This window comes from Pygocentrus nattereri, chromosome 5 (genome assembly GCF_015220715.1).
Source record: "Pygocentrus nattereri isolate fPygNat1 chromosome 5, fPygNat1.pri, whole genome shotgun sequence".
NCBI lineage: Eukaryota > Metazoa > Chordata > Actinopteri > Characiformes > Serrasalmidae > Pygocentrus > Pygocentrus nattereri.
The window spans coordinates 26,208,420-26,231,276 of record NC_051215.1 but is presented as its reverse complement, the minus strand read 5'-3'; the positions used below and the strand labels follow the sequence as shown (position 1 = coordinate 26,231,276).

The 22,857-nt window shown below is 39.1% G+C and overlaps 1 protein-coding gene across 1 annotated transcript in view; it reads right to left on the bottom strand.

The window, feature by feature from the left end:
• Positions 1-22,857, bottom strand: part of rps6ka2 (ribosomal protein S6 kinase, polypeptide 2) — a 59,499-nt gene that overhangs the window by 16,764 nt on the left and 19,878 nt on the right. The window contains exons 3-13 of the mRNA XM_017694084.2: positions 22,139-22,220; positions 20,051-20,131; positions 19,636-19,715; positions 12,955-13,061; positions 9,502-9,539; positions 9,269-9,411; positions 8,050-8,120; positions 7,875-7,963; positions 4,138-4,202; positions 2,156-2,258; positions 182-312 (exon numbers count right to left, since the gene is read on the bottom strand). Coding sequence (XP_017549573.1) covers positions 182-312; positions 2,156-2,258; positions 4,138-4,202; positions 7,875-7,963; positions 8,050-8,120; positions 9,269-9,411; positions 9,502-9,539; positions 12,955-13,061; positions 19,636-19,715; positions 20,051-20,131; positions 22,139-22,220 — 990 coding nt within the window. The remainder of the gene's footprint in view (positions 1-181; positions 313-2,155; positions 2,259-4,137; positions 4,203-7,874; positions 7,964-8,049; positions 8,121-9,268; positions 9,412-9,501; positions 9,540-12,954; positions 13,062-19,635; positions 19,716-20,050; positions 20,132-22,138; positions 22,221-22,857) is intronic.

Genomic DNA, 22,857 nt, shown 5'->3' with positions numbered 1-22,857 from the left:
GGAAAATAAAAATCAGAAAAAAGGAAGATACATGTTATGTAGGTCAAGTACACTCCAGGACAAAGACTAGGAACTGAAATGAATTACACCCTTTTTCATACACAGAAACAAATCAAAACTCGATTTTAGCTTTGCAACCTGAGTGTGGTAATTCTCTCTGAGTAGACATTATCATGCTCACCTGTACTATCGGGTTGACAGAGTTCTGCCTGGTGTCTGGTATAGACTGCTCCGGCCCCAGGTTAGTGGCCACAAAGCTGAAGCCTCTGAAGAGCTGATGGGCATTAGCACTGGGAGGAACGCCGGGTGAGTCTGAGGCCAGACAACACACACATACACACATTTAGCAAGGCAACAAGGACACAGACTCTCCACAGATGGAAACTCACAATTGATCTGCTGTGAGTGGTATGAATTGACATTGCAGAAGGTCATTCCCACTGTACAAATCAGGCCTGAAGGCTCTTCTGAATTGGCTGCTGGCTTTTGTACTGAAAGCAGAACAATGACTGGTACTTCCATGTTATTCACACTGGTCAAGCACAGACTGTTACATCACAGGTAATTCCAACAAACCCATGCAGTTTTTTTGGGTGCTGAAATGTTTCTGGAAAAAAGTTGTTGCACTAAAATGATGCATCATTTAGAGCTTTTCAGCAAGATCAAAACTGTCAAGTACACTGAGGTATTATCCTATTTTAGAGCCCTATGGGATGGGCTTCACAGTATTTTAACTCCTGCCACTTTCTGCCCATGCTTTTGTCTGTTCTTTTGAAGCTTTCTATATAAGTCTTTGTCTTTGTAAACAATTTTGTCAAGCAAACTTATGAAGGAACACATTAAGAAAATCAATGATGTAATTAGTAACGATATAAATAGATATAATCAATAAAGCATAATATGCTCAATTGGTAAAACAACATGGAAATGACATTGGCCAATTGCAGCATTATGAATGTGGGATTTGGATTCATTGAATTACAAGATGTCTCAGAGCAAAGTCTTATAGCACCAGTGAGGCAATTTGCATATATTATCATGTGACCTTTCAGTGAAAATGAAGACAAATCTTCAAATTCAGCTATTCATTTACATTTTACAGATACATAGCAATTTATCAGTGTCATGACTAAAAACTGTGTAACGTTTAAATATGACTGCACAAAGCATTTTATATATATACATACATACACACACACACACACACACACATACACATATATATATATATATATATATATATATATATATATATATATATATATATATATATATATATTAGTTTCATTTCAAAATCAAAATGCTTTACAACACAAGGAGGCTTAAAAAGACATATTAAACACTTTGACACATTTCTGTTTCTCTAATAAAGCTGTAAAGCTGGTGTTACCCTTCATATATAAAACAAAGAAAAATGAATACATACAAGTTAAGTTTATAATACATTGCTGAGCAAAAAGTGGGTGCAATATTTTTGTGTAATTGACTGAGTTAAGTCAGTGACTGCCCACAGAAGGACTCAGGTCTAAGCTGGTTTAGTCTATAGGAAAAAGTGAATGGCATTTCCCAAAACGAATATGTTTTGTCCTGATTACATTTTCCAACTGAAGCCAATAAATCCTCTGAGTTGTAAGGCTGTTTGAGAATCGACAGTGCATGAAAGCAAATCTACTTTTAAACTTCACTATTATATACTAACACCAGCTACTCAAACTGTAGGTTACTACTGTTAAAGGAACTTAACCACCACATTTTGCCCCAGTGTGTAGCAATGTTAAACAAAACAACTACAAAAGACATATGACTAACTTTAAACTACAAATAAATAATTACATTTAACAATTTAATATGTACTTTAATATAATCTATAAAAGTAACAGCCTAAAGTGACCACCTGGCTGATCATTGTCTCCTAGCTGTCAGAACTGACTAGCTCCCAAAAAAGCAGCTCAAGCTCAAATAAACAAACATCACTTGTTGCCTCTAAAGGTGTCAATGCATCAAACCAGAAGTTAGAATTTAGTTTTTTCTTAAGATCCACGATGTGTCTCAATAAATGCATTTTCTGTTTATTCCTGTGCTCACAAGACTCACATTTGCATGAATCTGCCCAGTTGTGATCTGAATTTATTTCACGGTTGTACTTTACGGTTACCTGTTGGTGTGCGGGAAGTGAATTCAGGGTCGAAATGGAAGGTGTCCTCTGGTCTGCCCACTGCTGGTTTGAAAGGAGGTTTGATCTCTTTTCTGTACAATTTCTGCATTACAAGAAACAGATGTACAGTTTTAAAAGCTCTTCACTGTCTTTGAGGTCACAATTTCACATAAAAAACACAGGACAGACATGCAAACATCACCTGGCATCACTTCCAGCCAGGTTATTATAACACTCTGTTTTGGACAAAGTTCACTTCAGCCTATTGTTGTCCAGCTACAAGTGGTTAAGGCATTGGACTTAAAATCCAATGGGGTCTCATCACGTAGGTTCAAACCCTGCTCACAGCGAAGCACCTTGTACTGGGGGCAATTGTGGGCTGGAGGTTAGGGAACCAGCCTTGTGACCGGAAAGTTGCCAGTTCAATCCCCTGAGCTGACAGTACATGACTGAAGTGCCCTTGATCAAGGCACCTAACCAACCGCTCCCCGGGTGCTGCAGATAGGGCTGCCTACCACTCCGGCCAAATGTGCTCACTGCCCCCTAGTGTGTGTGTGCTCACTAGTTTGTGTGCTGTGTTTCACTGCACAGATGGGTTAAATGCGGAGGTGAAACTTTCTGTTGTGGGACTAATAAGCATCACTAATAAAAATAAATAAATAAATAATAAATAAACATATCTATGTACATATGTGGGCAGAGCTCTGAAATGGCCAATCAGGTTCCAGTGATCTACACACTGTACGCTCAGAAAAAAGGTATGAAACTGCCACTGGGGTAAAACCCTCAAGGGTACATCTCAGTGCCTTTAGTCAGGGAACATAACTGTACCATAACTAAATTTTCTAAGTTGCTCTGACTCCACGCACCCCGTCTCACCTTTATATTATATTGTTACATTTTAAAAAACAGGAAATATGTACTTTTTTAAGGTTCTAATTGGACCCTGAAACCACTGCTGTACCTTTGAGGACACATTTACACATGTTTGTACCTTGAATGAAAAATGTACCTGCACAGAACCTTTATTTCTAACAGTGTATGTAGATGGTAAGTAAGTAATCATAAAGGTAACACCTTTTACATTTCAGTGAGAGTCAAACAGGTACATAAAACCTGTTCTTTATTCACGGGTGCTTGTTCTATTATTTTAGGTCTTGGTCACAATTCTGTTTCAGAACACTGGCTCTTTCCTAACTGGTGCACTCGCAGCCCTCATTTATGCATGCCCATGAGGAATGCAAGGTTGTAGAGTTTCCCATTGCTCAGTTTAGTCTTCAAAGGAGTACTTACGAGCACCTTGCAATACAGACTGTAACCAATCAGAGTGGATGGGCTTGTTTACAACTGACTTACATGCACTTCTTTACTATTTTATCCTTTCCATGAGTTGCATTTTGCTTGCCATCTACACTGAGCAGAGTCACACACGCCTGCACACTATTAACATCCCCAAAACTGCTGATTTGGAGGAGGACTGCAGGGCATGAGGCATCACTGGAACAGAGCTTTTTGACTGTTTATTTTGAAATCCAATTTTAACAGCTAATTTTTAAAGGTTAACAAGGCAACTGGAGAGCAGAAGAGTAGCAGGTAGAATTTGAAAGTCAGAAAGAGAAAGGGGAGAGTGCTTTCTATTTACTGCCATGCTGAAAACAACTCCCGCAATCTAGAGACAGTTTTCAATTCAGCCTGAGAGTGGACCATCTTGTAAAAGGTTTATGTAAGGTCTATTTGTGTGTGTGTGTGTGTGTGTGTGTGTGTGTGTGTGTGTGTGTGTGTGAGAGAGAGAGAGAGAGAGAGAGAGAGAGAGAGAGAGAGAGAAAGTGAGAACAGACAAAAGTGGAGTGAGAGGGCAATATTCATTTTATACGTTCCTAATAAAGTCTTGCGATATCTTCAGTTTATGTCTTCTCATATAATGCCATTAACATTAAAACCAGTTGGATTGAGGCTGCAGGTATTCAAGTGATCACACTCACGTTCCAATCTATAGTTGCAAAGAAATGATGTCTTTTGATTTCCTCCACGCCATCAGGTCCAGCTCCTACGGATGAAACAGTGGAGCAATGATTAGAATATGACTTATCAATATTCTCCAATAGGGCTGAACATGATATTATTACATTGCTCAAAATAATGCAGACCTTATATCACATTATCAGTTAACCAATGTTTTTTAAGATTACAAGTCGTATTATTAATCATAATAATATTTTATATATATAAAAATGCTACAACCTTCTTGTCTTCTTGTGCACACTGTCTATGACATTAAAAGAGACATATTTTATTCTTTTCCTTTTTTTTATATTTCCCTTTACTCTTTGCGCCAGCTAATCGCGTCTTGGCACAGAAATACTGCAGAAATCTTGTGATTCCTCTGTTTTCCTTGTTTGTCTCTGCTAAGATAATGCTATTTCTTGCTAGTATCCTAGAGGGCACTTCAATGTTACATTAGCACAAAGATAACGTGTAGAAACACCATAGCAGCATTAGAAGCTTGTAACAGACATTCAAGCAACATAATTCAGACTAAGGACATTATAGTGAGGACATTTACTGACTTCACTAAAGAATTCACCTCAAAGCCTGTCTCTGAACAGCCTGTAAGCTTAGCTGTATGTTAGTGTTCTGTCATTCACAAATGCATTGGGCTCTTTTAGGTGAACTCTGACAGCCGACTTGCATTAAAGAGATGCTTCTTTTTTGTAAATGAAGACATTTTTGGTAAATTACAGCAAAACAAAGATCCCCTTCCTGGCCCAGTCCTATCATAACCCCTAAACATGCTCTTTGTTGCATAAGTTTGGCTCTGGTCTTCGTCTTTGTGGATTTTATGTCATTTTTAGACGTATTTCTAAGTGTGCCTCTTAAGTTCTTTTGCTTTTTGACTGGCGACCTGTCCAGTGTGCTTTTTGCCTTATGCCCAATGACCGCTGAGATAGGCTCTAGCACCCCCCCATGACCCAGAATGATAAGCAGCTTAGAGAATGTGTGTGTGATGCAATTTTTGCTAATTAGTCAGTTACAACAAATTATAGTGTCATGCCACTGAGTGCAGGAGGCATAGCCATGTAAAGTGGTTTCTGAGGAGACGCCACAGTTGGTGCAGGAGAGACTTTAATTTGTGTAGTTGTGTAATGTAGTTGTGGACATTAGTGGAAATGTGTGTATATGTTATTTGTGTGATACTGCTTTGGGCTGTGGGGTAGCTGAGCGGTTAAAATATCTACCATAACATTTTGGAACCGAAAAGGCTGGAATGTCCACCACTACTATATGCCCAAAATCCTCTAAAGAAGGCAGAATATGGTTCAATTAGAACACAGAGAGACAATTAACATCAACTTTAATTTTAATATTTAATAGTTTAATGTTTGTGATATATGACATTATACTGCAGTATTACACTGTCCTGTCCATCAGAGAAGTCCAGGAGCACAGGAAACTGCAGCTACGACAGTTAAAATTTGAAGACTGGCTTTATTCAGAGGGGCAGGATGCAAATCCTACCAACCTATAGAATCACAGGCTTTCTGTAAAAGGAAAATGCACCAAAATGGCAGATTTAGGTTCTGTTTACTATGCCTACTTTAATGGGCTCAAAAGTCTCTTACATTAACAATTATCAAAAACATTTTGTGCTCAAATAGCAATTAAATTGCATTGTCTGCATTAGACTAACGGCCTATTCTTTGCCAGGCCTTTTGTGATGGAATAAAGACATCATGCCAGCTGAGATTAGCTTTCATTCATCATCAACCACGATAGCACTGTTTTGTAACACTATGTTTTTGACTCCTCTCAGTTTGCATGGTAGGCACTATATATAGGCTAGTATGTATTTCTCTATCACTACAGCTTTCCCAGTGGACTATCAGTAGCAGGTGAGTGAGGAGTTGCCTGTGCATGAGTAGACAGCTAATGTGAAGCTGACGCATTTCTGGCTGAGCTCGGCAAGACACCTCAGTCGCATTTTCTCTCTGCTTCATGAATTATGTAGAGCATGACTCAAATTCAATCGCAGTTTAGACAAACACGCTGCAACAGTGACTGAATGTGGCCTGCAGCCATTCATCCAGAAGATCATCTACTACGGCTTAAATAAGATTCATTCTGTCAGAGTAACATGGTTATTTTGATATAAGGAAGGGAAATAATCTGTATATTCACTCACTGGTCAGGTCTTTGGAAACAGCAAAGTCCATACATCCTCTAAAGAGAACACGCTTGTGCATATTTTAAGGCACATTTTACTGCTAATTTGTTGAGTTTAACAAATGTGTCCTGTGCAAAAGTTATGGCATATTTTCTACTTTGTGTTTTACTTTTCCCTAATATATTAAACTAAGCACATAAACAGAAACTGTGCATTAAAGTTAGTAGAAAAGGCCTTCACTATAGAGGATGGGTTAACTTATTTTCACTTAGAAATTCCGTAAAACGTGGTTTAACTGGTGGAGTTCAAACCTTCATATGACTGCATTTTAATAATAATAATAGTAAAATATTTATGCTGTATACATAATTAAATCCTTATTATTATTATTTTCATTTTGGTAACAAAATATAGTGTAATGTTACAAAAAAATGTTTAAACTTTATATTAAACCTACCTGCCTTCTATATATGTATACTGTTTTTCTTTTTAGCAATTGGCGCACCACTAATAATGTACTTTGGCCCCCTAAGACAAAAAATCTGGGTATGCCTGCTCTTGCCCTTCATCAATAGTCAGTTTTGACCACAGAGCCCCTCTTGACTGGATATTATCTGGGTGATGGACCACTCTCAACCTAGCAGTGACAAAAACTCAGCAATACTGCTGTGTCCAGCGGTGTTGACCACTACTATGTCAGTGTCATTGCTGTGTTGAGACTTCCAAAATGATATCTGGGCAACAGAGCACCTGTGGTCAGAAACACTAGTAACGAATGAGACAGAGGGGGCGGACGAACTGTGAATGACAACAGAGTGGCTGAACTGGCCAGTGAATGGAAGTACATGCCATGGGTCCTTAAGTGGATAGTGAGTGTATATTGCAATTAATATATGATATTGTTTTGCTGAATGCCTCTTTTAAAGGGAAATTTCTAAATGATTAAATAGCTAAGATGTAAACAATTTTATTCAGAGTGGTTTGGTGTGAAATACATTCTAGAGAAACATAATGAGTCAGAATCATTTACAGTGGTGGTGATAGGAACCAAACATCTGAAGAAGGTAATGCCTCTAAAGGCTCCCTCACAGAAAGCTATTACATGGCACTATGCTGTCTGAGATGTTGTTTTTTGATGGTTTTGCAATAAAGCTTTGGCCTTAAACCCAATGTACATGTTGGAGAGGCAAATAGTTGCCTAACAAAGGTCTTTTTTCAGATTTATCTCTATTTTACCATCATTACCATTACAAATAAAAAAGCTGAGGACACTTAAGTTCACTGGTGCTTCTGAATACTAACTACAATATTTGTGTTATAGACATCTTGACCTCTGGTTCCTATCACCACCACTGTAAAGAAATCTGATTCTGTAAGCTACTGTACAATGAACAATTTTACATCAAACCACTCTAAATAACTTTGATTACATCTGAATGGCTGAATTATTTGTATTTTTTTTTAAATTATTTTTAAAAGATTTGTGGAATTCTGCTTTAGTTAGTATTTTGAAGCTGGCGAGCTTCATATCTGCATCACAGACTTCAGATACTGTACCTAATCTGTTGGAAGGGTTCCTTTTAAACAGTGCACGCAGTAAGCTCTGCACCTCTGGGCTTAAGAACTGTGGCATCCCAAGCTTTGCCCTAAAAAAGAAGAACATTAACCACAGATCTCCCCACATTTCTTAGTATTTGCAAAGAAAGAAAAATAAAGTTTTAACCAGTCTTACTTGAGAATGAGTGCCATAGTCTCTTTGCGGTCTTTGCCTTGAAATGGCAGAGATCCAGTCAGCATTTCAAACTGTGTGGGGGGTAGAGAGACAGTAAAAACAGCGTCACACTTTAAAGCTTCCAGGCTTGCTTTTTTTTTTTCATTACAGCCGTTATAATAACGATATATACTCATTTCAGAGCAACAGCTCTCACAGTCGGTGTCCTCTCCCTGCGCTTGGAGTTATGTAATCTATTTCTCCCTGTGAGTGAGTGAGCACATTTTCAGGCAGAGCTGTACTGTGGATAGTTGGAGGTGCGCCAGCGCTCAGTTGCTAAATTTATCCATTCGCTGTTCAATGCCATCTTCAAAGAGGAAAGCAATGGAATGATATCAGTCATTTACGGATGGTGGCACACATAATCCACCTGTGGGAAAGATCATGTTTACAGCTCAAAATAAACCATTAGTTGATATTAGCAATCAGTGCATACTTCATTCAATTTCTGGAGGCAGAGGAAAGCATGAACGAGTATTTGCCTGTAGAGCGCAGAACGGCTCTGTTGTAACTCTCCGGCTTTTAATACTTCAAAAGCTGTGGTCATTGCAAGTGAGAGCTGTTGTTCTTATCTGCTCTGCCGGAGCCGCGCGCCGCGCTAAATGTCATTTGGCCCAACAATGCCACTGAGTCATCAAGACGTTTAAGCTGCGGGAAATGAGAAATCTCAAAGGGCATATCCTCACTCCAAGCAGAATCAACTTCTGCCAAGCTATGTGCAAAAACAATTGTCTATGATTTTTTATGGTGTTTGCAGTGCTGCTGAAAAATGTCATGTTTTTTCTTTGTTAGGCACAAACAAACAGTGGCCTGCCATTCTGCCTCAAATCGCCTTTACGTCTGAATGTGTCTTCAAAGAGTGCTGTCGTTTTAGGCCACAGTCGTCTCCTATGAAAAGTCTCTACATTGAAGTTGTCATTAATTATAGAAGGAAAGAAGAGCAAGCTGGAAAAATTATTTAAATCATTTAATGATCTTAATCATTAAACCATCTCAGAGGATCACTAAGAAAAAGTCCAAAGGAACGCATGTGTTTCTGATCTTGCAGCAGACTGGAAGGTTCATCCAGACCCTGATATAGTCTGCAGCTCTTCAAGGGTCACCTGAGGAAACACTTCTAGGTTATGATGATCTACAGTTATGATGTGGAAGCAGTGCCCTAAGCCCCAAAGACACTCACCATTAAGACTCCAAAGGACCACCAGTCAGCGCTCTGCGTGTGCCCTCTCCTATTGACCACCTCCGGGGCCATGTACTCAATGGTCCCGCAGAAGGAGTATGCACGCTTGTCATGATCTATTGCTTCTTTGCTTAGGCCAAAATCTAAAGAGCAAAAGAGATATGACAGGTCAGAAAAGCAAACCCTCCACAGTTGACCAACTGATGGTAAAAAACAAAGAGAAGCTTCCTTACCTGTGATCTTTATATGACCTTCCTCATCAAGAAGAATGCTAAAAAAACAATAAAAATAAGAGAAATGTACGTCACTCACATTGTTTCTGAACTGAAATGCTAATAACCAGGGTTGATCAATAATCATTAATCAAGTCAGAGACCACCCTTCATTTCATTCAGTTCAAAACGGCTTTTAAGTCATAAGTTATTCAATTTTAAGTTTCAGGAAAAAAGCATTGTTTTTCTTTTCAATATTTAGTGTGACCACATTTTGCTTTAATTACAGCTTGAATTCTTTTCAGGAGACTCAAAGAAATCTGCAGGGATATTTTTCCACACTTCTAAAGTTCATTCTGACAAGTTGGTTTTGCATTTTCTGGACTTTGGGGTGGTCAGTCCATTGTTCAGCTTCTTTGTTTGATGTGTCCATCTCCTTTTCTCAGTGAGGTTCTTCTTGACAGCTACACATCCTTTCAGACCCATAGCGCTGAGTCATCTTCTCACAGTGGAAGGATGGACAGAAACACCTGTGGATGTTTTCAGATCTGAAGCAACTTGATTTTCTCCTCTCATCTCAAAGATGTAAGCGTTAAGTACTGTTTATCTGATGGGGCGTTTTTGGGGTCTACCAGGCCTTCCACAGTTGTTTTGTTTGTTTGTTTGTTTGTTTTAACTCCAGTTTTGGAAACTCCTGTTTTCCCTTGTGCAAGTGGATTATCTTCTATCTAATCTTCTTAGAAAAATGAATAACTCTTATACTGGGCTGCTTTGACTGGAAATTAAACAAATGAAGGGTAACCTCAGATCTTTGCTCAGTACTGTATATTTCTACTTGGGTTTTACAGGTATTTAAGCATCAAAAGTAAAAGTACCGTAAGTTATTACAGTCATTACATCATTGTGTTCAACAGTTTCTATTAAGGAGACTTGCACATCTAACAGCTCACTAACTTAGCCACACCTAAAAGCAAGTACTTCATAACATCATACATCATTAATGAACATCATAGACAGATGGCTTCTAATTATACTCAAGTAATATTTTATCAAGGGTATTTCTGCTTTCAGTCAAGTACAGTAATTCTGCACTTTGTCCACCACTGCCAATAACATATTTATGCTTACTAAAAAAGAAAAAAGGTTTAATATCACACTAATGTGGCTAATATAGGCAGCAAGAACGAATCCATTAGTGGTTAGCAAAAGAACATGTTGTACAGCCTTCTTTAACAACCCGCTCCGCTGGCTGATGTGATTGAAGACATGTTTGCAGTAGTCTGGAGTCCTACAGGCCGCCTTCAGCTACACATCATTAATCATTTGTAACACGCCTGAAAACAGTGTCCAGTGCTTAGCTCCTTACCAAGCCCTCTACCAGCGAAAACCCCTCGCCCTCCAACGCCCCCTGCTCCCACTAACACATTTCCCCAAGGGCAGGAGATGCCTCCCTTGCACTCTCAATGAGCACCACTTCATTATCTCTCGTTGATCCTCTCTCTCAAGAGCCAAATCAAAATACTAGACAGCCTGGAGTTCTGCTATTGTTGGAGCAAACTGTAGAGCTCAGCTGAAAAGGAAACCATGTTTGGAGTGTTACTGTGTGCCAGAGCAGAAGGAAGGTGTAGGTTTCAGTTGTCTGCGGCATAAGGTGGATAAGGTGTGTTTTTTTTCCTGCTCAAAGTCAAGCAGTGTTCTCTGAGTGGTTATATCACCTCAGCTGAACTGGCAGATTCTGATTGGAAATATGCTGGGGTCTTCATCTGGGTGCCTTTAATCCACAACCCGTCGCACTGAGGCTTGGAGTGGCGCGGGTTATTCAGCAAAAAACATTTCGGAACCAAGCAACTTGCTGACAATCCTTTCTGAGAATTGGATGATGCCTCCTGTAACTTGTTTAAATCTGCCATTAGAGAAATTGTAACGCATGTATGCTAATATCGGCCACAGTGAAATGTCTTTGCATGCAGAATCAGCGCTTTCTGTGTGATACCATGATTTTTATGATTAGTGTTGGACGCACTACGATATTTCAACAATAAAATGCTACTGATGTGTGACTGTTATTCTTATTAGCGTGTGTTGTTGGACAAATAGGTCATTTTTGACACAAATTAAATAAAAATAAATACAATTTTGGATTTGTTAGTTCTTTACATATCAAAAATGTTCTACAACAGTGTTGAGAATCATGTGATCAACCAAGAAGAGCAGATTAAATTTTAGAAACAGCCATATTTGTGTGTCGGCCTCAAAGGGTTAATGTCCCAAATTTGCTTTTTTTTCAATATTGCACTAAAGCTACACGGCTGACACATCAACCTCATCATGGTAAAATAAATGTTCAGCAAAAAAAATCCAATTTACATCATTTTTCCTTTCCCCAAACATAACCAATAAATGACTGCTGTCTAAAGTGAGCCAATAAGTCAGGCTATTTATCAAGCAAAATAACAAATTAGCCAAATTAGATGCTTTAGGTTGGCATGAAATGACCAATAGACATTGAAATCCTTAACTGCTGTTACTGTGACAGCTCCAGCTGTTCTTGAGCAGATGATGAATAAATTAGAATCCTATGTTCTGTTGGTTCCCATTTAAACCAATTATTGTTCTTGAATGTGCAGTGGCAAAAGCATGGGAAATTTAATATTAATTATTTTTGTCTCATTAATATTAATTTTTCATTGGAGATACTTCCTAAAAAGTAGGTTTATCTCAACAATCAGCAAAGAGCTAATTGCACGCTTAAGTCATCACTCTCTTACTTCAAACTGTGTTGTTAATCTCTAAGAGACTTTCTTATGTAGTTTCTGATGCTGTATCTGGAAAACATGGACAAAAGCATGTTGCATAGCTAAAAAGACACAGTAGCAACCTAAATTTTCATCCATACTCTTGCTTAATAGGTGTCAGAAACCACATAAGCCACATAAGTCTTTTTGAGATTACATAAGAAGTCATGCAAACACCTGCTATTTGAGATAATGTAGGCATGCAGTTTGCAGAGTTACTCTAAAACAAACCTAAAGAAGCAAACTTGTCAGCTAAGTTTAGGTAAAAAGACAAACTGTGTTTCATTAAACCTTCACTTTTACCAAATCAGACCTTGATTGTGGTGCACTATTAAGTCACAGACAGGGTTGATGAGGTGCATATCGTTGCTGTCCAATGAAAAATTTGTATCTCCATTTTTTGTGATTTTTTACTTTTCTACATCATTTGAGCACAGCAGCTGTCCTTTACGTTGTGTAAAAATTTAATGATTGGACCAAATTGGCTTAGAATAAAAACCTTTTCCATAACTTACATTGAAAGTAAAGAACATTTTTGCTGTCTCCTGTAAAGTTACTATTTTGGAGATACTTGTTTTTCATTGGACAGCAAAGATATGCAGGCATGGATGACAGTTCAGGTCCTGATCTTTCTGAAGCGCATGGTTTACAATACAGTATGTTCTTCAGGTTCACTCACTTTTCAGGCTTAAGGTCGCGGTAGATGATGCCCAGGCTGTGAAGATGGTCCAGAGCTAAAGCCAGCTCAGCCAGATAGAACTTCACATCCTCTTCAGTGAACATCACCTGTCAGGGATGTGAAGAGCAGCAGAAGAGGGAAATGTTTAGGCAGCAGACTTTAACCTGGGTTTTGGTGGCTTAACCCTTGTGTGGTGTTGTGTTTGTTACTCACTGGTATTTTGGACCCAACACATTATTGTTTTTAAAATAAGTACAATCATAACAATTCATGTAAAAATACCAGATGTTTAAAATATCACACGTGGCCAGCGTAGGGTTCTACTTTAGCAGCTATAGCCAGTCAGCAGCCTGCCCATTTTGTCCGCCCTCACACACACACACACACACACACACACACACACACACACACACACACACAATAAGAGCATGTAGGAGGAGAACAGAACAAAGGACACAGCACCTCCACACTTTTACTCCCCACAGGTTCAGCCTAACACCACATGGTAAAATTAATGTGTGGGGAGTGAACAGAGTGAAGCCACTGAAAATGGGTTATATATTCTTCACAGAAAATAAGCAAAATCCAAGGAATCTGACGTTGAAATAATAATAAATCGCATCATTTTTTCTTTTGGTAAACACTGGAAATCCGACAGGTCCCACCGTCCTGAACACCACACAAGGGTTAATAGAGCATCAGGGTTAGCTTGACTCCTACAGCTTCCTGAGCTACATTCCTGACCACGTCACTCTTTGTATTGCTCGTCTTAGGAAAATAAGCTGAGGAATCTTTTATTTTTGTACAAGTCTACTCTCAGCTTGCTACGCAGCTAATTTTAACCGCTGGGAGATTTATTAAGCCTCTGTACAGGATCCGTCAGGGGACAGATAGTGGAATACTGAGAAGAGAAAATTGGCTTGCACAGATTGTAACAAGTTTCAGGCAGGAGCGTGGCAGCTGCTGCTGGCAGATGACTGATTCCACCACTGGTGGTAATTAATTCACGTCTCCCTTCTTGAAGCATACCTCTGCTCAGAGGATGACGATTAAATCAAGATTCATGCATCACACCACAGAGTTCATCCAATCAATGGAGATGACTCTTATTTATTATCAGCAGCCAGTCAATAAATGGATTATTTATGGTGTGAATAAGTGTGTGGTATGAATTCTTGTGCTTCACATACAACAATATTTTAGGTGCTTTGCACTTGTATATGCAAAATCATAAAAATCATCTCAAGTCACTATAAAATGATGTCGCAAGGGTCAATAATGCACGTCTGCCTTGCCTGGTCACATATCGACTTATTACCCTCATATGAAGCTGAAATTATGGTACTTCATAAAGCCCATTGGTCCAAGTGTAATTATTCAGCGAAGGCAGTGCAAGAAGCTGGTACTGGTAAAAGGAATGGGCAGTTTATCTGAGGGAAGGAGAATGGCCAATGGCCCCCATTAATCACTGTCTGCAGAAAAGCTCTGCCTGAAAGAACTCTGGGGGGGAGCTGTTTACAGCAAAGCAGCAGAAAATCTCAGCATTTTTCAGCCTGGTCTGACAATGCAATAAAAGCTGCATCTCTGAGGCCCGTTTGGAGAGCAAAAACACAGATGCAAGCTGAGTGGGAGTTTCCCCAAGTATTCTGGGTAAACAATATCTATTAAGCTCATGTAATGACAAAGACATCACAGTGAACCCAAAGAAGTCTAATGGTGCATTTCCACTGTACTAGGTACCTAAACCTGTGGTACCAGAACTCCAGAACTTTTTCCACTGCCCACTGGTCCAGGGCTGAAGGTTCCAGATTTATGGTTTCTGGTATCAGTTCAAGAGTGATACCAACAGGACCTTACGTTATTCAAGGAGGCTTTTTAAATGTATTTACTAAAACTAATGAGACTTTATGTAATGATAAATTCTTTACTCTTCCAGGTGATGATAAACTTTCCCAGCACTATTACATCAACAATAAGGGCACCAGAAAGTAAACCGGTATAGTATGTTGATGTGTCGACTGCTGTTTTTAAAATTATTCCTTTATTTAAGTGCTTGCTAAGGTAATAGACACACTGTTAGAAATCAAGGTACCATGCAGGTACATGATTCACTCATCAAGGTACAAACAATGTAAGTGTACCCTCAAAGGTGCAACAGCGGTTTTAAGGTCCAACTGTGTACCTTAAATATGTTTTTCCTAGTGGAAAGTAGACATTTGTATCTTTTTGTAAACTAATGCTTTAAAACAGAACAATAGAATAATAAGCCTGGAGATGAGATGGGGTGTATGGAGTCAGGGCAACTTAGAAAATACAATTTCAATGGATTATGGTACAGTTATGTTCCCTGACTAAAGGTACTGAGATTTACCCCTGAGGGTACCACCAGAGTGACAAAAAGGCTACTGCCCCAGTGACAGTGTCGTACCTTTTTTTTGAGATTGCATAAGCTAGTTAGAAAACCAAGACTATCTTAGCTTGAGAGTGATTTTTCTAATATTTTCACGCTCAACAGAGCAAAATATAAGCTTTGTTTGAATCTACATGATTCTGTAAACTGTAGACATTTGTGAGTGTGAGCACAGAAAAGAGCACTATTTTATTCAATATTAGAACAACGTTAAGATAAAAAGTAAAAGCTTGGGGCAGCTCAACATGAGTCTGTGTAAATGTTCCCATTTTTGTGACTGTGTGAGCTCAAAACAGTGCAGCACACTGTTCACTATGAGCCAATAAGACAGGCTTTTTATCAAGCAAAGTAGCTAATTAGCCAAATTAGACCCTTCATGAACTCCTCATGATGAAATAAACAAAAAGACACGAAAACCCATAATTGCTGATGCTGTGACAGTTCCAGCTGCTCTTGAGCAGATGATGAATGAACTAGAATCCTAAGTTCTGTTGGTTCCCAATTGGATCAGTTCTTGAATGTGAAGTGTAATAAACCTAAGAACCTTGGAACGTAACACAAATTCTGTAGACAGTACAGATTCTAATTCTTTAAATCGATTCCACATTTGTGTTTATAGGTAAAAACATGAGAATATGATCTAAGGTTATTGTTGTGCATCTAAGCCTGTTTTGTTGAAAGAAAAACTTTCATATTTTGTCACTTCTTGGACCTGTTCATAAACATGTAAATCAAATAATTATGTAATTAATAGTAGTAGCTCTTAACGTCTAAGCCAGTGGTCAGCAACATAAAGCTCTGCTGATCTAGATCTTCTGATCTATTCTAAAACAGTTTTAACAATAAACTGTCTTAAACAATGGAGTTTGGTGACTGCTGGTCACCATAGCAACGCACAACACTCTCATCTAGGTAGTAGCTAACGAAATGGCAAAGATTTAGGATGAATGTCAATTTGGAGATGAATTGACTTCTTTGCATTTATAATCACTCCAGCTCGTTTCCTGATGCGTTTAATCTGTAACAAGAAACTGTCAAACACTAAAAAGTCACAACGCTGAAGTCAGATTCTCATTTACCAGCTTGTCGTTCGAACTCTCCTGCTCCACCTTAAATGGTGCAGCAGTTACATTCTGGCACCTCAGGCAGACACTTGAGGTGGAATGGAAAAATTTGAACAAGAAACTGGTGAGTAAGAAGCGACTTCAGGCTCTTAAAAAGTCGAACGTTGAGAGACATTTTACAAAAAAAACTGTTCGACTTTTGGGGGAAAGTTTCCTGCTAGAGATGTGAAAAACACATCAAAGCTCAAAAAACAGTTAAAGCTTAAAGCAGAGTAAAGTAAGGCTGCATTTATTTAATTTTTTTTAGCCTATACTAGGACATTAACACATACTAAGACATATCTACACCCAATATGACATAAATAACATAAAATGTTGTGGCGCCCAAGGTGATTTGATTTTTGTTGAAAGGACAAAATTGCTCTTCTTAACATTTGGGTTGCTGACCTCTGGTGTAACCACTGCGGCTCTGACAGAGAGAAATCACTGTTCTGGAAATCAGTGCACTCTTGCCACTTTGTCAGCTGCCATTTAAAAAGAGTGACAGGAAATATCGTTCATCCTGTAACCATTATTAACTTGGATCTCTGCTTTTGATCCAAAAGAGGTGAAGAGAGCAACACTCTATATGAGGATAGCAACACCATCTAATATTAGAAACCCTTATCACACTGGAACGCTTAACATTATAGGACTTTCTAAAACAACTTTCCTATGAAATCACCAAGGCAACAAGTTATTCTTAGCCATCTCAGTCTATTTCCTTCACTTGGATTAAGTGCCCTTGCAATCATTAAGTGCATGTTTAAATAGCATCATTGCAGACTCACACATGCACATGGCTGTAATAGCCATTAACCCTCACCCTGGACAACAATCGCGCAATTAGGAGGACATTCCTGACCAAGTCTAATGTTTATTTACACCACTTTAATATAGATTTCAGAAAGAATGAGCACTCATGAAAGAGGCAGAGGATTTGCAACAGAAATGAGAGGACTGTTGGAGCGCAAGTAAACCAAGAACGCAGAGAGCTTTGCCAGCAAACATGACATATTCATTACAGAGCCCTCCACACATACAGAGCATCAATGTACTGCTGAGAGAAGAAGACAGTATAGAACAAGACATTTTTCTAGAAATATCAGCCATACTGTGGTATTTCACAACGGCGTAATTGTCCTTCACCTGCTATAACAAAAAGATCCTCTTAGTAACAATCATGGACTTGGCATCTGCTCTATGCTTACACCATCTCTTATTTGAGCTTTGAAGGAATGAGGCACAGATCTTAGGATGGCGTTTTTCATGGGTGATAAGATAGGAAAGATAAGTGATGCAATCAGGCGAATCAAAGGGTCCATTAGGGAGAATTATAACAAGGGACTGGCAGCACCAATTACACCATGGTGGGTCAATTCATTCTGGGAATAGCTGCCAGACATGCTTTTAATTACCCAGTGTTGTCTGTATAAATCTCTATTAGACTATTAACAGTCTCTTCACAGGGTTATAGTGCTGCTGTGGCATGAAAAAGTCTCCACTAAATGATGTGATACATATCAAACTACCACTTCACATAAAGACTAGGGGTGTAACAGTATGATGTACTGTACTGTGGTGTTAAAGATGAGGCCCTCGATTTGATACTCATGGGACATTAAAAAGTACATTTAACAGAGTGAAGAACCTGCTACATAACACTGACATAACAGTGCCATAAACATGGTAGATGTTGTATGGTGGCATGACAGATTTTGTCATCAGATCAGTTTGTCATGTTGCCACTACCATTAATTGTCATGACATGCTAAGTGTAGACAGCCAGAAATTATGGCATTATGGCATCTGTCATTGCAATCACTGGTTATTTTACAGGACACTTTGTCCTTTCAATAAAATGAAAACCACCTTGGGAGCCACAACATTTTATGTCCATTTTACCATCTTGGCTGTAAATATAAATAATAAAATTATTTTAATTTTACCTACAAATCTAATTCTGCTGTGGAGCCACAACAGGACAGTATAAGAGCTCCATGTTGCCGACTCCTGATTTAGACAGTTTGACCTAAGACAGGACAATGTTTTCAGTTGAGATGATATTAAAGTTTTTTTTTCTCTAACCACATTTGATTGTGGGTAATTATAAAGCATAGCTTTTACTGACTGTTTATTGCTGCAAAGGGACCAATCTGAATAGACCAGGTAAAACTCCTGTCTCTAAAGTCTCTAAAGTCGTACTTGTGGAGTGTTAAAGGATCTAATACAGCTAAAATATAAAGATTTGTTTTAACATTAACATGGTAACAAATGAACACACACACACACACACACACACACACACACACACACACACACACACACACACACACATAATCTAAACCGCTGATTCTTCTGGGTCATGGCGGGGTGCTGGAGCTGGATCCCAGTTATCATCGAGTGGAAGGCAGGATAACAAATGAACATGAAAATTAAAATGTATCCTTATGTAACGGGGAGCGGGGAGGCGGATGCATATGCGGAGATAAGCGACGTTTATAATGGGCAAATCCAAAATCAGGGTCAAGACAGTCCAGGCTCATAGAGCCAACAAGGACTGATCGGGGGGCAGACATGACAGACAAACCAGAATAACAATGCAAACAGTACAACCAGAACAGTACACAGACCAGCAAAGACAAGTGGCAAACAAGGGCTTAAATACAACGGGGATGATGAGGGACAGGTGGAAACAATCAGAGACAGAGTCACAAAACAAGGGGCTGGACTAGGATCAAAACACACACACATGGACCGGACTGGGAGGGCCCAATCATGACACCTTAGTATATTTTTTGTCAAACATATGGAGACGTAGTGTAAGATTGTCACAATTTCTTTTATCTCTCAAACTGACACTCTTAGTGATACGATAGTAATGTGTATGCTGATGCATAATTATAAATTCTTGCCCTGCTCTCTTGCAGTACAAAACAGAGCCTGTTGCATTTATTGTGTAATTTTGTCTTTTTAAAATATTCCTAGTTTCTTTTTTTTTATAAAGTACTTGGAATCTTTAATCAACTTTTTTTATTGTTTTGGCCTCTGATTACTCAATTAATTGACATTAAAAAATACCTGGTATACTATCTGGCCAATAACATTATCAGCAGTAACAGGCATGATGACTTTTAAATGAAATTCAATCGCCTCTAATGAACTGACCTCTTTGGAGAGGCGGGTGAAGAGATCGCCTCCTCGGAGGAAGTCTAGGATGAGATAGAGTTTTCCCTCCGTTTGAAAAGCTGCAGGAAACAACAAACACAACCATCACATCAAAGCAGTGTTCTTCCTCACTGTAAACCCGGCCGGAATGCTAAGCACACCCGTCTGACGCATGTAGCTGAAATCCATTTTTACAGCAACTACTGCGCATGATGAGCTGTCCATGACTGATATTTGTGGCTCTAACATCTGTTCTTTTTACTTTATTGTAAATGCATTATAGTTGCTTATTTCTGAATGTCAAATGCACCATGGGGTCATGATACAGCATAATAATACCATAATAGAGTCTCTAAAAGCAATGCTGGGTTTTCTATTTCATCAGCTCTTTAGAAGATAAGAGGAGGCTGCTCACCGTAGTGAAGTTTGACTATGAAAGGATGATTCACTTCAGCCAGGATGTCCCTCTCCATTTTGGATCGCACCCTGTCCCGCACTTGGAAGAGAAAAGGAGAACAGAGGGGGTTATACATGAGAGCAAACATTAAAGGGGCCTAGAAGCTCCTTACTAAGGGGGGATCACACAGTGTGAAAATTGCAGCAGTCTGTTGCAAAAATTTTTAAATAAATCACAAAAAAAACACTGATCGTTGGCACAAAACCTCAGAGAAAGCTGCTTTATGAGAAACTTGGTTCTTTGGTTTCATATACCAAACCTGAAGTATGAAACCTGTGTGTGATCTTAGACTCTGAGCTGTTTTATCCTGTATGTAAACACAGTCACTAAAGTACCCATCATTTGAGAAATGTCGCTTTTTGAGAAAAGTTCTACAGTAAACATTGCTAAAAGAATGCTTTTGCCTTCTCCTGAAAAGTAACTACAAAGTAACTATCATATGACCCCCACTTTTTGAATATAGCATATAAAATATGAAAGTTATGAAGAATATGACGAAGTGCATTCTGGAACCACAGGTGGTTCCAAGGAGTTTAAGAGGCTGCAGGGCTCAAACAAGGCCACATTAGCATGTCCGGTGTGATCTGTAGGTAAGAATGTTTTTGCTGTCTCCTGAAAAAAATTTTTTTGGACAGTTATCACTTAGGGAGCTGGGAAGAGAATGGTACATTTTGGTTTCTTTTGGAGGGGAGTAATTTTCCTAAATTTCCCCTCAATTTAGTCAGATCCAATTCCATCCACTAGTTACGCCCACTGAAACAAAATAGGGGCGAAATTTCAGCTGATGAATTACAAGGACGTGCATCGTAAATTCAGGAGCCTGTTGTGAAAACAATAGAAAAAAAGTACCTCACCCACCAAAATACATCTTCTATGAACCTCCTCTTATAAGCTCAGGACCACTCTGTAGCTGGTTCATGCATTAGAAACCCCTCAGCATGCAATATGCATAAAAACAAAGAGTACCTATCCCACTCTCACTGTGCTTCAATCCCTTGAAATTAAAATCACACTATAGCCTTACAAAACCACTTCAACCAAAACGACTACCTCAGCTAAACATGAATGAAGGCTAGTGTAATCTAGTTACACGGGTGTTCTCGGGTCCGGCTCAGCACTTCCTGCTTATCTGCTGAACTTTGCAGTCTGAGGTGCCAGTATCACTTGGGGTGTCATGTTCACTCACAAGTACACAAAGAAACTCTCACTGAAGCAACAGCTAAGGACGACTCCCATGTCAGAGCGATGGTAAGTAGCCATGGTTACACTAAGCGAGCGTGTTACGTGGGTTGCGGACAGGTTGCGGAATAGGCTGCCTCCGAAAACAAACATTGTGAATCACCATAATGACTTCAGGTGCAGACAAATTGCTTATTCTGATTACAGTGTGATTCAATAACAAGAAAATGAACAGGAAATTATTTTGTTCTCAAATTGGGCTTAAATAGAGCAATAACATGCACTTTAAAGCTGGAGGACATGAGAAAAAATGGACAGTTACTTATTGATTGTTTAATAATATTCCAGTATAATTGGAGGTGAATAACTGAAAAAGATTCAGGGTGACCCATGCACGAAAAAAAAATGACATGTACAGCGGTCAATGACCATGGCAACTTAGTGATATACACCTGACAAGCAAAGCACAAAATGCCATTTGCTGCATCTTTAAATGCACTGGACAGCCACATAAGTGGTATTTAAATGTACTGTATTTCTTTCTTTCAACTGTCACAGTGAAGAGCGCTAAGGGACTAGCGCCGCAGGAAAAATGTCCATACTGCAGGATGGCCCAGGTGCTTGAGCACAGCTTCTCCTTGGTGCTAATCCCCATGATGATTCAGATCCTCTTTAAAAAGCAGCTGGAGAGCTCTTCAGTCCTCCAGTTATGAGTCACATGTTAACACATGCAGCGCTAAAATGTAAGTGCAGACCTTTTAAACAAAGCCAGTTTAAAAGGTCAAAATGTCACATACACATGCTCTGGAGGCATATTCACAAGATGTTCGCAAGGCGGTACAATGTTAAAAAAAACACTTATATTACCTTTCAGAGTTGCCTTCTTTAACACTTTCATGGCGTAGAGTTGCCCAGTGTCGGAGCCTTTAATTTTTCTCACCAAAAATACCTGTGGAAAAAGAAGCCATAACACTTATTTATGGCTAAAACAAACTGCAAAACTACAAAACGAATGATTCCAACATCACCATAAAAGTCTTGTAAACAGTTATAGGCCCTTTAAATAATAATTTTGATAATAATGAAATTTGCTATTTCAATGGGCTGTATTCTAATTCCTAATTTTATTTCTCTGTTATTCACATTTTATTCCCAGTGGCACTTGGATGCATTTGAGAACCAGAACATGCACATTTTATAGCTTCTCTTATATACACACACACATATTCTAAGACACTTCTCCTTATGGGTCGCAGTGGGTGCTACAGCTGTCATCAGGCGAAAGGGAGGATACACCTTGGACAGGTCTCCAGTCTATCGCAGGGCAAACAGACAGACATACACATTCACTCACACCTAGGGGCAACTTAGCATGTCCAATCGGCCTGACTGCATGTCTTTGGACTGTGAGACACAGGAAGAACATGCAAACTCCACATAGAATTGACCCTGGCCCTTCTTGCTGTGAGGCGACAGCGCTGCCTACTGCGCCACCGTGCCACCCAGCTTCTCTGATAGCATTATATATTCTGATTGAGTTACTGTGCCCTTAAGACTGATATGTAAAAGACCTCAGCTCTGATTGG